The sequence below is a fragment of the Bacillus rossius genome, chromosome 5 (assembly GCF_032445375.1).
Source record: "Bacillus rossius redtenbacheri isolate Brsri chromosome 5, Brsri_v3, whole genome shotgun sequence".
Classification (NCBI taxonomy): Eukaryota; Metazoa; Arthropoda; class Insecta; order Phasmatodea; family Bacillidae; genus Bacillus; species Bacillus rossius.
Genome location: NC_086333.1, coordinates 76799721 through 76816331, shown reverse-complemented (window position 1 = coordinate 76816331; position 16611 = coordinate 76799721). Strand labels below are relative to the sequence as shown.

At 33.5% G+C, this 16611-nt stretch overlaps 1 protein-coding gene across 10 annotated transcripts in view; it reads right to left on the bottom strand.

Annotated features, from left to right (window-relative positions):
- The window catches only part of LOC134532040 (serine/threonine-protein kinase mig-15), a 124715-nt gene that overhangs the window by 23566 nt on the left and 84538 nt on the right, over positions 1-16611 (bottom strand). For all 10 annotated transcript variants that reach the window (XM_063368181.1, XM_063368182.1, XM_063368183.1 and 7 more), the window contains 2 exons: positions 5094-5204; positions 3347-3403 (listed from right to left, as the gene is read on the bottom strand). In XM_063368181.1, coding sequence (XP_063224251.1) covers positions 3347-3403; positions 5094-5204 — 168 coding nt within the window. The remainder of the gene's footprint in view (positions 1-3346; positions 3404-5093; positions 5205-16611) is intronic.

Below are 16611 nucleotides of genomic sequence, written 5' to 3'. Positions count from 1 at the left end.
AAAATGTTATAAATTTAATGAAAATTATATAATACATTAATGGCAGGAACAATTACGTAAATGCAAGCGAAAGGAGAAAAAAATATTCTTACAACATGTACATGATAAACCATTTTCACCTGGCAGAGCAAATACTGTAACTTACAATGTCAAGTTTATGTTAATAATATATATACTCTTCAAAATTAACTAAAATTCTTCTACAAAAGTTTTCACAAAATGTTTTTTAAATAACATAACTGAAATTAATATCAGGCAACCTCAATTTAAAAAAAAATCAAGGCAACAATTTTTATTTACGAATTTGTATTCCCCCAAAGCTATTTAATATTAGTCAGGTGAGTTTTGCATAATAATTTTATAATTCAAATAATGATTGGTACTACCACTTAATTAAGTTTATTAAATTTTAGATAAAATAATAATAGTTTATCATAATGGTGGTACACATATGGCCAATAAGTAAAATTACCTTGTTATAGATATGTTATTCATGATCAATTTAGATGGATAAGTGTCAATTTAGAAACTTGTTAGGCCAATGTATTGCTTGAGAATACTAATTCATAAACTAAGTTATTATAAAATAATTACAACATTATTTACTGCATAGTATTTTCTATGTACTGTATAAGGATGCACTGAATCTAGGAAGAAAGCCCTTTTACTTGAAAGCAAGAAGATTTTATTTCATAGTATATAATATAAATAAATCAACTATTGCCCTAGGAATATGCTGAGGGAAAATAAAAAGTATGGTAGTAATAAATGTTCTCACACAGTTTTTGTCCTTCCATTTTAACTTAAATGCTCTGCCAAAATGAAAGTGATGTAGAGTTTCTGAAATAATTTTGCACAGGCATATCTAGTTGACCTACATAAAACTCTCACAACTTGCAGAGAAATGAGACCTGAACTCATGCCAACATGCATGGACACAAGATGGAGACAATCAAGGTGCACAGTAACAACTAATCCATTTGGGCTAGAAAAAGGACCTTAAGGAATTGGACAAAGTGGAGGCAAAAAAAAAAAACTCATAACAAAACCAAGTGACCAAATATTTGTTTGATTGTAAAAGTGATTTACATTGAGGCCAAAACCAATGGCTGCAAAAATAATCATTACCATTCCAAATACTATGTGGGGCTAAGTTGTTTATTCTTAAAATGTGCCAACATTTTGGGGGGGAAAAAAAAAAAAAATTGAAGCTAGTATATATATGTGAGCCTAAGGCTGCACAATTTGTCAACGTTGTCACTGGCAAGAACGTTAATTCATGAGTTGCACACACATTGTTTTACAATTTTTTTTTGTTCCAGTTAATATCAAGTCAACATCACATAAAGGTTAGTGTTATGATGGGGAAATTAAATGTGACACGATGGATATGTCAAAACATGAGTTCTCACTTTCTGTAATCCATATTTTGAGAATCTTAAAGTTATTTGTAACAAAAAAAAATCTATCCATTTGTGATTAGGTAGTTACTAAAAGATGACATGCTACTTAACTAAACACAACCTTTCAGTGCCAAATGTAAAGCTTGCAGACACTGTAGAACTAATGTGTCTAGATAAAAGTAGATTAGACATGGTGATGTTTGATGACTGATGAGGGATGAATGTTAATGAGAGACATCAATTTTCTGCTGCCACACGTAGCTGCAAGTGCGAGCACTATACTGAATGGATGCAACCAGATCAAACATTTGGTCAAATTGCTTGTTGGTGTACACAAACAAAACAAGTGCCAACCAAAAAAAAAAAAAACAGATCTGTAAAGTATCTTGGCCATTTCCATGCTGTAAAACACTTTATTTTAACTGCACGAGGCATGACTAATGAAGATCCTACATTAGTTTCCTTGCAGTAGAAAAGTTTACATTCAGTGACAGTCCCAATTAAAAGTTTTGGGAGAGGCGAATCACCAGAGGGTTTTGTAGTACTCAGAATACCTCCCAATTAAACAGGTAGTTTAAAATGTACAAAAAATAATAGCCCCTGAAAAGGCTATTTTAACACATTTATGACGTCCTGAAAAGTCATTATCAAAACTATGGCATCCTTTGTAAATAGACGTCAACAGAAGTTAAATATTTTTTAGTTCTGTGGATAACTGAGGCGGAGGGGAAGAAACACCCCCCCCCCCCTCCAACCGCCACTCGCATAGGACTGCCATTATGTTTTGCTACAGCTATGCACAGGAACTGACCTCAAGATACTTCAAGTCTGTTTGTATCTTTCTTTCTGTAATTCTCAAGGGCTGTTAAGCTTTGAAAAAAACATTCGTATTAACCTGCCACACGGCTGTTGCTGTTGCTGTTACGGTCAGAACCAGAACACAACAAACAGCAACAGGTGACGTGTAACACAACCGCACACCAACACTTCAGTACATCTGCATGCACTTCGTCACTGCTACCTTGCCTGCCTTCAATCATCTCATTTTTAACGAATTGAAACCATGTGAACTAGTTACCTCAGGATGCGGAGTGTTTACTGTTTAGTTCTGAAAAACATTTCCTGAGGGGAAAAAAAACTTACAGCCCTACCTTCCAATCTGTACGACAAGTAATTAAACAGCATCTAATTATAGTATCATAACTAAAGTAATTTCATTTAGTTGTGATGTAAGAAATACTCTTTGACACCTCCCAATTTAGTTTTATATTTCAGTTACTGTGATTTTGTAAAGAATAAACCAATTAAATTTTTTTTAAACACCAACCACAAACTAAATCCAATATATTGATTTCATGGAAAACATAAACAGTAGAATAGAAAATAGAATTTAGATATGGAAAAGTAAATGTTTTTCTCAACACAGATCCTGCACAACCTAACAATAAAATATGGAGGGGAGAAAAAAAAACCAATGAATTCATAATCCTTGTACAGTGAATCATTTAAGATTTATAGCTATTATTCAATAAATAAATTTTGCAAATATGTATAAGTTTTCACCCAAAATTAATGAAACAAAGGGCATGATTAATTTTTTATTCATAAATTTTCGTTATTGCTAGAATGCAATAAACCCCTGTCATGTCGAAATTTTTGAAATGAGGAAAAATATAAGAATATGTGAAGGGGCTGGGTTAACACCATAAAGTACAAATAAGAGAAGCGAGTGTAAGACCACTTATGGCACTAAATTTAAATAGAACTTTCATAATAACAGTCACAATGAATTATATTTGAGTAGAACTAATTATTCAGAGTGTAATGGTATAACGCTCATTAAATGGCAATTATAGCACTAAACCATGTACACCCACAGGCATAAATACTTGAAACCCCCAAACACATACTACGTCCTAGAGATAGCACAGAATGAGTCTTACCTCTTCGCTCGTTGATTTATCCTGCCTCTGATTCGGAGTGCCAGGACTAGACGATGCCTGAAATGGAACATACAAATAAACAATCCACACAAGATACAATAAGTAATCCCTATAAAAATAATAATTAAGAAACAAGTTGCTTTCACTCAGAAGTCGGAAAGGAGGGGGGGGGGGGGGGGGGGGGACTGATAGGCATTGATGAATAGCCATGAAACAAACATTTGGTGAAGTAAAAATAGTGTACAACATTTAGTAAATCAGCACAAACTTAAGAAGCAACCGAGAAACTTTATCTCAAATGGCCTTTTGTGAACCTAACTCGATACCTTTAAACACAAATGCAAAGGCTACAAAAAGTACTTTTGACCAACGTTATTTGAACAAGCTGAACTGAACAAGTGGAAACTACATTTCCCAACACACCTGCAATAGTAAACAAATTGTACATCCTAATCCTGGCAAGTCAAATAACAAAAAAAAAATATTTTGCTATGGTAACTTAAGAACACGAAGATATACTTTAATTTCGCCTGCATCTCTCGCTTGTTAAAACAGTTGCAGCATTTAAAATACATGAAGTACACACACAAGGATAATTCTGTGTGTGTGTTTTCCAATAATTAACATATACAGAACTTTTTTTTGTTTAAGAATAATAAGAAGCACACCTATTTCACACCAACAGAATTCTTGTCAATTTCAGCTGATGAGTATAAATGTTACCTTTAATTCAAAGAAATGTTTATATCATGCTAAGGAATAAAAAAAAAAAATTATTTTAAAGTCCCAGGATTTTAAACTTTTTTATTTACACCTAAATAATGTCTCTCAGGCAAGCTAGAACTTTCAGCATTAACAAATGATCGCAATACTGGTAAATGAAACACCAAGCCAGGGGGGGGGGAGAAATAAAAGAAAAAAGAAATTATTTATATAAATTGGATACTGAAATGAATTACAACTGATGGGACAGTCTCAACACACTAGCAGACAATGTTAATAAATATTTACACTAAGTTAAAAGTGTACTAATCTCAGATCTTTGATCTGCACATGCCTACTTGATGAGTAAAAAGCTTGCTGAACAGCAGGTAGGTCTACATTAATGTTTTCTCCGGTTCTTAAGTTTTTTTGACGTGACATCTAATAAATCGATGAACGTTGGCTGCACGCACGAAAAAGTGTCCCGTAACGCACCTTGTCCCGTAACGCACTTGTCCCGTTACGCCGTGTCCCGTTGCGCTCATTATACGCTTGTGCCGCATCTATCTCTCTTCCACTCGATTGGAACAACCATCGATTTGACTTTTACGAGGCACATTAAACTTGAAACCCTCCCATTCGTTTCCTACTTTTCCTATCATCGTCCTATCCTTAACAGAATAACACAGATTGGAAGTTAAATAGCAAACATGTATAAAAGTTATAGTTAAAATAATCTGTTCGTTTAAGTAATAAACATATTTGAATTAATGAGTGCTAATAAAAGTAAATTTATCAATTTAATTGTAGATTTCATTTCACTCCTTTGTATCCATACAAAAATAGTGATAATTCAATCAAAAATGATTCAATTTCATTCATAAAAGTATGCAATCATTTCATCAATGTTTCGTTATGACGTCACGTTAAACTATCGTCCGTAACTCGACTTCACAGACAACCAATTTTTTTTTATTGCAAAATTCTTTCCGTCCACGAACGCAAACACTGTCGAAAAACAAGAAGAGACCGTGTTTGTCGCTACCTGGGTCAGCAGGTCCGGGAGCACGGAGCTGGTGCGCGAGCCGGGCGTCCCCAGCTGGCCGGGCGACGAGTCCATGCGGTGGAAGTCCCCGCCGCGGCGCTCCTCGCGGCTCTGCAAGCACCACACGCCACCGGCTGCAACCCCCCCCGCCATGGGTCCCTGTCGCCTCCACCGGGACAAGCACCGAGCGCCACTGCCGGCCCAAGAGCTCCGGGACTTTCACAGGTCAACGTTAGCACATCTGCACTATTTCATCAGGGTCTCGCCAACCATCAGGTCGCTTGGAGACCGTGACACAGTGATATCGGGAACGCAATCTGCAACAACCCACAGTCAGGGATGCCAACTTGGGAGTTTTCCCCCCCAAATTTAGGGGGAACCAAGACGTAATGGGATTTTTTTTTAGGGGGTACATTTATTTATGGAGATTCTTTCGGGGGATTTTTTTTTATTAAGGACATTATTTAAGAAATATTGGGTAGAAAAATAAGGAAATGTAAGGTTCAAGAGAATATAATTTATTATGGGTATTATTATTATTAGCTCTCAATCAGGAAGTACAATGAAAACTTTAGGGGTTTTTAATCGAAGTCCAGGGGGATTTGAAGTTGGTCCCAGGGGGAACACTCTACAGGAGTTGGCCCCGCTGCCCACAGTTACGTAAGGAGCAGAGACTCTGACTGCAGACGCTGGGAAGATCAGCGCAATGGCGCAAATGAAGAGAAGAGCAGGTCTCGAATGAAACTGTGGTAAAAGCACGAATGAGATGGTAAAAGAGAGGCTGATTAGGAAAATGACGGGGTTCAAGTACACGGGAAGAAGGCTCCAAAGACTGAGGATGAGGTGGGAAGAGCAGATCAGGAGAGGGAAGGATTGGAACAGAGTAAAGGAGTTGGTGATGGCGGAGGGACAGAGGAAGATGCGAGGCATTTCACTTTGCTGACCCGGCCGCAGGCCGGAAGCAGTTGACGAGACGACGAATTGGCAACGGCCTACATCAAGGAAGCTTCCCTGAATTTTCGGCGGAACAGGAATCCATACCTTGGTCTCCTATGGAATGGAAGTCCAACTTCTCACCACTGCCATACCTTCAACCAGTCTGATGCAACTATTACAACACCTGCAAATGCTAGTGTGAAAATAATCTGTCATAGCCTCGCGACCATTGGAGTGAGGCCTCCTTTATAAATGCCATAATGTGTCCTGGTGTACAGGTGCGAAAAAAGATATTACATCTGTCCTGTTTTGCCATAAATCTGTACATGTGACTGAAAATGGAAAATGCAAAAATTATTTTAAAAAATCCAAGGTAACTGAGACTAACCCCACTTTAAGCAGCATATTTTATCTGGTATATGACTCTACACATCTAGCCTTCGGTTGGGAAAAAACAATTTTATCCATTTAAACTGCAATGGGGGAAAAAAAACTTTTACTATATGCATTAAAATAACATAAAAATTCTAGTCTCCAGCAGTGTTAAACTCTAAAAATAATAATATTTATAAAGTAGAAACAATTTACTCTCTACTTTTACCTCAACACAATGACAAGAGTAACTTGGTTCAAATGCTAATAAGGGTTATGCAGACAACCCAGTAAAGCACCCATACAAAATATTAGGGTGCGGCAAATGTGAAAAGCCTCAGTCCAGGATTGCCACATCGTTTAAACTTCCCGATTGATGTTTATGATAAGTGCAGGTCAACTGGTCCCAAGCAGTTCCCTAGTCTGGAATGTCGTCTTGCACAGCGGTGATGTCTAGCGGTGATGCTGGCAGGTGTAGGCAACAAAACAAAAAATAGTGCAGTGCTTGTTGAGCAGTAGCCACCAACTACCAATACAAGTCGTTAGTAGGGTTTTTCAAATGTAACATACCAGTACTAACAATGAAAAATTCTGATTTTTCATTATTGTTTTTTTACAAAGAAATTCTTTCAATGAAAGCCAATGACACTTTTGATTTAAATCAATATTATATATTTCTCCCCAGCAAAAACTAATCATATAACCAAAGATTACGATTATAAACAGAAAAGCATCATATCCATTAAGTTGTAGATAATAACCTTGAAATTTAGATCCTTTTTTAGTCCATCACATCCTTAAATGATAAAAGATAACCTTAAAAGTATTACGACTGCCAATGTAAGACTTTCACCTTGAATGTAATACTACCTCAAACGTAAAGGAGACTTGGTATAAAATTCCAACCTTGATTAGCTAACATGTAACACGCTCCTTACTATTTTATAGTAATTTAAATGTACCTATCATGTAATGTACCTCACCAAAGATTCACACAATTATAACTTTTTTTTTTAATGTAGCTAACCTAATATAACTGTTCACACGATTTCACAATATTTTATATGTATCTAACCTAACCTGATCTTAACTTAATGTATTTAAATTTTAGCAATTAAGTTTAACTTTTGCTATTTCCTCCAAAAACTATCCTGATCGTAGCAAACCCTTTTAAATAAAAAAGCACTACGTAATGTGCAAAGCTTTACCCCCGCAATTCCAAAATTGTGCTATGGTATATATTTGAAGGTATAACAATTCCAGTTTTAAATATTTCTTTTAAAAAAAACCTTACTCTAAGAGAGTAAATAATAAAATTTAATTTATGTAACACGCTCTAATAAAACTGGTTGTGTGTCTCTAATTTTACCATAAGTAAAGGATATCTTAAACATATAACAAGTTATAATTTAGAAATGACTGTTACACTGGCATTTAAAACTTTACCAAGGGCAAGCTAACACAAAATTAGGTATACTTCCCATTTAAGTGTAGTAAAATTTCATATTTAAAAAATTTATAATCTGATATAAAATTACTTATAAATATATGTTATCTAATATCTGTTTTGATAAACGTTTTTTTAAATAAATGTTTTATAAGATTACTGATAAGCAAATATTGTGTATTTACCCTCTATTTTAGTACATAATGCTTTTACCTTTATGAAAAAAAAAATACAATTTCTTATGGCATGCACAGTGCAGCAAAAATTATTTTAAAATTTTTTTTTATTATATTCTAGATTTTTATTGAATCAAATTTATTTATGGCCTGTAAGGCACATAAAGCAGTTATTGAAAAAAAATAAATAAAGAATAGATACCGTAATTATAAAATTTTCTTTAGAAATATGAAGGAAAAAAAAGTGTAATTTATTTGAAATTAACAGCTGAGCAATTTCAATGCTGGTATTTAACACAAATTTAATCTCAAATAAATTACATACTTTTTCCTTAGAATTATTAAAGAACAAGTATTTATAATTCTAGAAATAATAATTTTCATAAGAAAGTGCACTTTAATGAATTTTCATAAGTGTTCTACAACTAAAATTATATTTTTCTACTAGCTCAGTCTGGTTGCATAGAAAAGAAAGAAAAGACAAATTAATTAATCTAAAGAGATTCCCTGATTCTATTTACACCTCTCTATGTTCGTATAGATTATTTGGATGCATTATTTATTAAAATGTCTAAAACTCTAAAATTCAATGTCATTATATCCTTGATAACACTGGCTTGAGAGTACCTCAATTTAACAGTCGCTTAAAATCCACTTTAAGTACAATTAATAATAATGACATTATCTAGAGACTGATTTCTAATTATAATAATTTAGGTTTGTAATTCTTGTTTTGAATTATCTGGCATTTAAAAACTAAGTCATGAAATCTAGTAATTTATTTTGTTATATACTTAGTTAATAATTATAAGTGATTTTTTTTTAAAAATATGTATATAATTTTGTGTTTTCTGTACTTAGTGGTGATTATTGTTTTATTGTATTTGTTGTGTTTGCTATCACCACCAATATGTGGTACTCTGCCTTAGTGTGTTGGCCATGTGCGGTTATCTTACCTGCTATGGTACCGCCGCGAGTCCCTATGTTTGCAGTGATAACCTTATGTTTGTCCATGTCTATTTGTCGTGCCTACCATCAAAGTCTAATGACTGCCGGTGGGCATGTCACATTTTAAATAAAATTATATACATATACACACACACCTAAATATATCTATATACCTCCATATATCTACATATAACTCTCTATATATATGCATATCTCTCTATATCTCTCACTATGTCTTTAACTTTACAAAACAGAAGGCGAACACACTAACATTCATTTATAAATACATTTTACCTATCAATTTTTTATCTATCTTTTAACCTGTCTCAGGTGTAACACATGTATATAAAAACATGTGTGTATTCATATGCAATGTTATGTCAAAATGTCAAAGCAATTGGTTAAGAACTCTCAGAGATTTATGATTTTGAACTAAGGAACATTTACATTTTTATTTATATTGATAAAAATATCTCTATACTGTATATATCTCTATCCATATCTCAATATCACTATCTCTCTATGCATTTATGTTTATATCTATATCTCAATCCATCTCCGTATCTCTCTATACACACACATCTCACTCTATATATATCACCATATCTCTCCACTCTATCTCTCTATGTCAATATCTTCCTATCTATATCTTATCTTTACAAAACAGAAGATGAGCACACAAACATTAATTTATGTATATATATTATTACCTATCCACATTTTTATCTATCTTTTTACCTGTCACACCTGTGACATAGGCTTATAAAACACACGCATATTTGAATGCAACGTTGTGTTAACATTTCAAAGCAATCGGCGAAGAACTTTCTGAGATTTAAGATTTTAAACGAAGTAACATTAAAATTTTAATTTATATAGATATACAGCTGTACCAGGCCATGCGTTGCTGTGGCTCAGTCTGGTTAAATGTAAAAAGCAAAAATTTCTAAAATGTTTAATTTTAAAATTTTTGAAGTGAGCAACTTCTTTGGGTGCGATGAGTAAAATTTAAATTACAATTTCAAAGCAGAATTTTAATGCAACGTTTTCATGAAACATTGTTCTGAAACGTTCCAGATGCCAAAGATATAGATAGAGCTTTGAACTGCCAAAGAAGTTTCACTTCTATCATGTGTACTAAGTTACATGTACTTTTTCTTTTATTTTTTTATATTATATAAAAAAACATGTGCATATCCAAATGCAAAAAATCCAGTGTTGCATTAATAAATGCTAAAAAAAATTCTGTCAAAACAGTTTATATTTTCTTTAAATGTAGATTATGATCATAGTATAAAAAAAATTCCTTATTTAACTGATTAGCAAAGAGCTGAATAACCAACCTACGCCTGAGCACACACATATTAAGCAGCAATCTCCAATGTTTATTTAACTTTAAGCAAGGAAATCACTTGCAGTTTTGAGATTTCAGAAAAATGTAACATTTTTACTCACATTACACATCAAACACATACAAAGCTAGCATAAATTTTTTTACAAGCTTCAACAAATAAAAAGGGATAACTTCTAATTTTTTTTGTGTTATGTATAGTAATGACTTGAAAAGAAAGCAGCATGTGGTGGTACATATTTAAAAATACCAAATTAATACAATCACAATATGCATAAAAGCCTAAAAGTGATACTGATAAATAAAGTGAAAGTGATTCTTATGATAAAGTGATAAGAAGCCTATTTATAATCACGTATTACAAAAAAAAAATAGCTCAGAATTTGACTTAGAATATGCTTTGGCAACTCTTTATCACTCTTAAAACTTGTCCACATGTAATGATTAATACAAACATCACATGCTAAATGTATCCAATGTCAAAGTGTTTTAACCACAACCGATGTTCAAAAAAGATGTTGACAGTGGATTTGAGTTAATCACAAAATGTTTATGACATCCGCATCAACCACTTTTGAACATTAGTGAATTACTGTTAATGAGGATCAGGAAGTCCATAAATCTAAGGTGTGGTGATGCAAAGGCGACGTGGGGAGAATGTTACAAGCATACAAGGTTGATTATTGTGAGAAAACACAGAACACATGACAACTACAATACCCAATCAAACTAAGTCACAGACACAAACACTAAAGTAAAAAAGAAAGCAGCGAGGAAGAGCGGGCCTACAAGGAAGTGGGAGAGGTTTGTCAAGGACGGCAGAGGTTTTTGTGTGAGTAGTACTGAAACCGATTATCTCGTCGAATGCCGATTGCAACATGCTGGCACACGCTACAGCTTGCCAGTGGAGGCGTGGTCTTCCATTTCAAGCATGCTGATTGGCTGGCGTGGCAGGACTAGAAGCATGCGTTCATTCTTCCTGTCAAATCGTTCTAAGGCTCTCTCTTCGCCGCCGTTGCGTCGTCTAGCCTTCCCATGCAAGACACTTCCGACGGGCTCCGTTTCAAGTCTGTTATTAATTAGTATCACACATCAGCAACACCACCAAATGAATAATCTTCAGAGCAAACTGAATTTAAAAGTATCTTCATGCAATAATTATAATTAAATCTTAATCCCAAAGTCCAAACAAATTAAATAAGATAACTTTCCATACATAAAATTCCTAAATAATTTTCCTACACAAAAATTTAATACGAAACAAACTTTACTATTTGTATCATTTCCAATTTTGCTATTATTCAGAAGTCATTAAAAATATATATGTATTTTTTTTTTTTTTTACAAATTATAAGAAACTTTATTTACACACAAAGGCAGTAAAATCCCATTTCAGAAATACATGGATGAAATAAATTTTTCTTTAGTAACTCCACATGCCAACACAGGCAATAATACCAGATTAGTAAACTGTTAGTAGTACATACACTGTAGTAGTGAAGCAAATTAGGAAAAACACACACAAAAGCACACTAACCACTTGAAAAATACATACAGCTGCAAAATTTTGAATAGTTTATGAAAAGAAAAAAAAATAGACTAACAAATTGGCCACCTGAACATTTGCTCTAATTTTATGCAAGGTAGTACTTGCTATTGAAGCCATTAGGTCTTGGATGAAAATTTTCAAGGATTTTACTGAAAAAAGTGAATAGATAAGGAATGTATAAAATTGATAAAAACTTGCTATGCCAGAAATCAGAAACAGACTTTTTTCTCAAACAACTATTGAAATAATAATACTGTCAAAACATTGGAATATGAGAGAGTTTTTCATCATCAGCAACACACAAAAATAAATTATACAAAAAGAAAATCAAACTGAAAATGAAAGTTAACTTTTTAAGATACTAAACTAACCACAAACTCTGCTATATAATAATAAAATAAAAAACCCACTCTAGTTACCAAATCACACAATGGGGCATAAAGACCTACAAAAATTACTTGGTGGCCAAAATTACTAATGAAAAGAAAGGTTCACGAGTTTGTTGCAAACTCAGAAGATAGGACTCAAATTTACAAGCATAGATAGCCATGTGATGTAAAACCCTGCCTTTACCTTTTATCTGCAGGCAGGAGTAATGTTGAAAAGAGTGCTCAAAACCAGAAAAGAAGGCCAAATAACTGGTTTGAACAAAATATATGGTAGGAAGGAATAAGTGTAAATAAAAAATTCATACAATTAGGTGTTATGATTACATTTTTTAGGGTACATTTTGTATGCAATCAGAATTGTAAACTATTTGAACCTATAGCAAAAATTTTGTCAAGGAATTCAAATTAAGTATTATGTTCAGTGAAGAGTCACTTTTACAATAAAATTGTCAGATGAAAAAACCAAATACGCTATAAATGAAATATGAAATTATTTGACAAGTTGACATATCTATATATGTATATCTAAAACCAGATTTTGACATGACAAGACTCCAACATGAAGATGTTTCTACTAACTGCTAGGCTACGTTTTACGAAGAAACAATTCAGCAGTTGGGTTTTTTCCAATAAAATGACATCCCAGAAGTGCAAATATAAGTAATGATTAATGCAAAAATCAGCAAACCATGACTGTGAATCCAATAAACACATTGTTCTTGACTACACAGTGGTTTGTTAACAAGATGCATATTATTCCTATGATAGCAGCATGTGTAACCCAGTAAATGAGTTGCCAGTGTACTAAACGTGCAGATACAAATAAAGATTAAATTAAAATGAGCAAAAAATCTAGAGTATACAACTGCTCATAGAACTAACAGACTGTATACTCAGAACACGGGATGTCCTTAAGGTTTACCATTCATAAGAAAATTAGATGAACGCTAAAATTGGAACAGAACTATTTAAACACTTAAGTGTGCTCTGGATAAAATAATATTCTAGAATTGTAGATGTAGGATACAAATGATGGGTCAAAATCCAGTTATTCAAATCGGAATGTTGAGTTTGATTTTAAAAGAATGCTTCAAGTCTACCCCATGAATACAAAACATTCAATATTTTAGATTTGTACTTTGGTTTATTAAATATAATTAGGATAATTTTTATAACAAATTTGGCCTGAAATGCTTATAATAATAATAATAATAATAATAATAATAATAATAATCCTTTAAGCATAGAGAGTGGTGGCAAACCGAAACATGCAGGCCTGATCAAGTACAAAGGTGTTAGTGTTTGAATTCCAGAATATTTTATCTTCCAGAATATTTTTTCTCAATTTCCAAATCTTTATACTAATAAATCTTTTAAGTTTCTTTTGATGAGGGTTTGAGGACATGACTGATACAACTCTTGTAAGAAGTGATTAACAGGGAAAGAAAGAAATAAAAAAAAAAGTTTATATCAAGTCCCTTGAGGGCTTTCAAGAATCTTACCGAGATTTTAATACCCTAAATATTATTCTAAAACACACCTTTTAGCCATTTACCCTCTCCTAAATATAGTTTTAAAATATTAATTTAAAATTTAGAAACAGTACTACTAATCAGACCTCAGCATATCCTTAAATGCTTTTCATAAACAGTACATCTTGAAAAGTTGTTAAATTATGTGTGTTCTTCTGGAGCTCTGCATACCGTATGAAGGTAGGCAGGGCCTTCAACAAACAATATCGCAAATTGGCTTTACATTCCATACATGACCGATACTGATACCCAATTCATTGTAAAAAAAAAGTTTAGAAATGAGAAATATAATTGGCAATTCTGCATGTCCTAGTAGATAAATAATACGAATGTGTGACTAAAAGCATTCATTGCACAAAACATAAAGCAGACAGCTTAGCTGCATGCTTTTGAGGTCAAGCTGCTTATGTAAAATTTATATTTAAGATAAATTTATGAAAACTGTTGAACATTTAGAAGTATCTTAATGGATTTTCAAAAATAAACTAAGTAAGAGTGCTTGTAAAGTGAGAATCAAGTAAAACAAATAAGTGTGAATCAAGTAAAACAAATAAGTGTGGTTAGCAACATGAGCAATTAAGAAAATAATGGGCGAAGGGAAGAGGAAAAAAAATGGGACGGTGGAAAGATAAACGAATATAACTACAGATGAAAAGGAATAATATATAGAGGAAAATAGACAGCATATTCAGAATATTTAGAGACAAGGGAGAAATAATAATATAAATAATAATGGAAAATAGGAAATTAAAAATGTAAGGAGCATAAACGGTTAAAAGTACAGAGGGAAATGTGTATAGCAGGCAACAGAATAAAATAAGGGTTAAATTAGATAAAATAAAATAGACATAAAAAAAAGGAATGAAAACAGGGTGAGGAAAGAGTGATCGATACCAAATATAAAAGGAATAAAACTAAAAGTGAGCATATTATAAAAGGTGAGCTATAAATTAAATGAGATTGAAAGTAGAAAAAAAGACCCTTTGGAAAATTTAATTTGAACTAATTCTGCAACTAAAGAAAATAAACAAAAGAAAGCAGACTTTCCTCTCCAAAATATGACAAAGTTGAGACTGGGCTAGAACCAAATAAAGCTAACTCTCAACTAAGGCTGAGCTACTACATAACACGTCATGAAAACAGGGCTGAACTAAGACACTCACTATCCAACAAACAAGCACCTTAATACATACAGCACACACGTCCACCACATGAAAACATTAATACGTAACCTATCTACCAAGTACAAACTGCAAAATTTACAAAACTTCCTGTGACATCGTTCTGGTACACAACGAATCTACCAAGAAATTTGTCTTATGAGCAAATGTTCAGGCACACTAACTTTAAAACTAATGGATAGTCCAATTTCGAACAGGACAGATAAAGAAGAGATTCTCAGACTAGCCACAACCTCCCTGCAACCATGCATTCCATCACCACTGCACCCAGCTCTACATTATACCAACAAACACCACAATACACAACACAGTTCACAATACTGCCAACTTTTGGAAAGCCAGTACCCAGGAAACCCACCAAATTTTGTGCACAGGTCAGAATACATACGAAGAGAGAACTTGGGTTCCGTTACACGCATCTTAACGTTACGCCCCTCCACATTATGCTTAAGTTAATCTGCAAGTACCTTACCACCAATATTCCTTCCATATTTTACACACCACTAATCCTGTTACACAAGTTGCTACAAAATTTATGTTAAGAAAGTCAATGGTAATGGTGTAATTTAAGACAAGTCAATATCTTCAACAGCTACAAAAATAAAGGATAATCCAGAAGTGTAACATATTAATAAGCCCCCTTTAACCATCGCTAATAGTAACCCGGCAATAACAATACCATGTTATTCTATACTTACAGTATCAGAAAAGTTTTAATAGAAATGAGATTACAAAAGTTTTTTGTGCAGGAATAATTAGAGGTTCCTTGATTTTTCCAATTATTTAAGATATTTATAGGTAAAAATTAAAGTTTGTATTATTTAACAGTTATTTACACTTATTTCAGTAAATACACACTGATCAATTCTTAACAGAAATCACACAGTTGAAAGCATGTTCTTGTAATGCACTACAATACAGGAATTTAGTTTAGAAGAAATGGCAGAGGGAGTATACAATTTGTGCATTGTCTGCCAAACCAATTTTTATAATTTTTAAAAAGTGCTATTTTGTGTATTATACAGATACATCAAGAATGATTGCCAGAATTCTAAAATGGAAAAAAAAGGGTAAATATTAATGAATATATATTTTTGGCATATTAAAATGTTCAAATCGGAATTAAATTTAGTACACTTTGATTAGGGTGCCATTGTAGCTCTGGTAAAAGTCTAGATGATATTTAATCTCATGCCATGTATTCTTAATCGTGTTCACAGTGAAGAGTGGCAATTGCTGCAGCCCTATTTTTAGGTGCTGGATGTTTGTAATGTTTCGATGTATGAAATGTTTTTAATGTATCACCACAGAAAACAGTAACGTTTTTGTGTGACACTGAGGCTTAAAAACTCCACATGGTTGGGAGTCGCGATACTAGTATGAGGTGGGCATAGCGTAATGCGGTTCATTCCACACAAGGCTCATTTTGTGTTGTATAATGCCAAACTAATGAGGGGGGTGGAAGGAGGGGGAGGGATTGGAGAGGGAGTGGAAGGAGGGGGAGTGAAAGGAGGGGGGTGGAAGGAGGGGGGAAGGAGGGGGAGGGGATGGAAGGGGAGAGATTGGAGGGGGTAGAGATTGGAGGGGGAGAGATTGGAGGGGGAGGGGATGGAGGGGGAGGGATTGGAGGGGGAGGG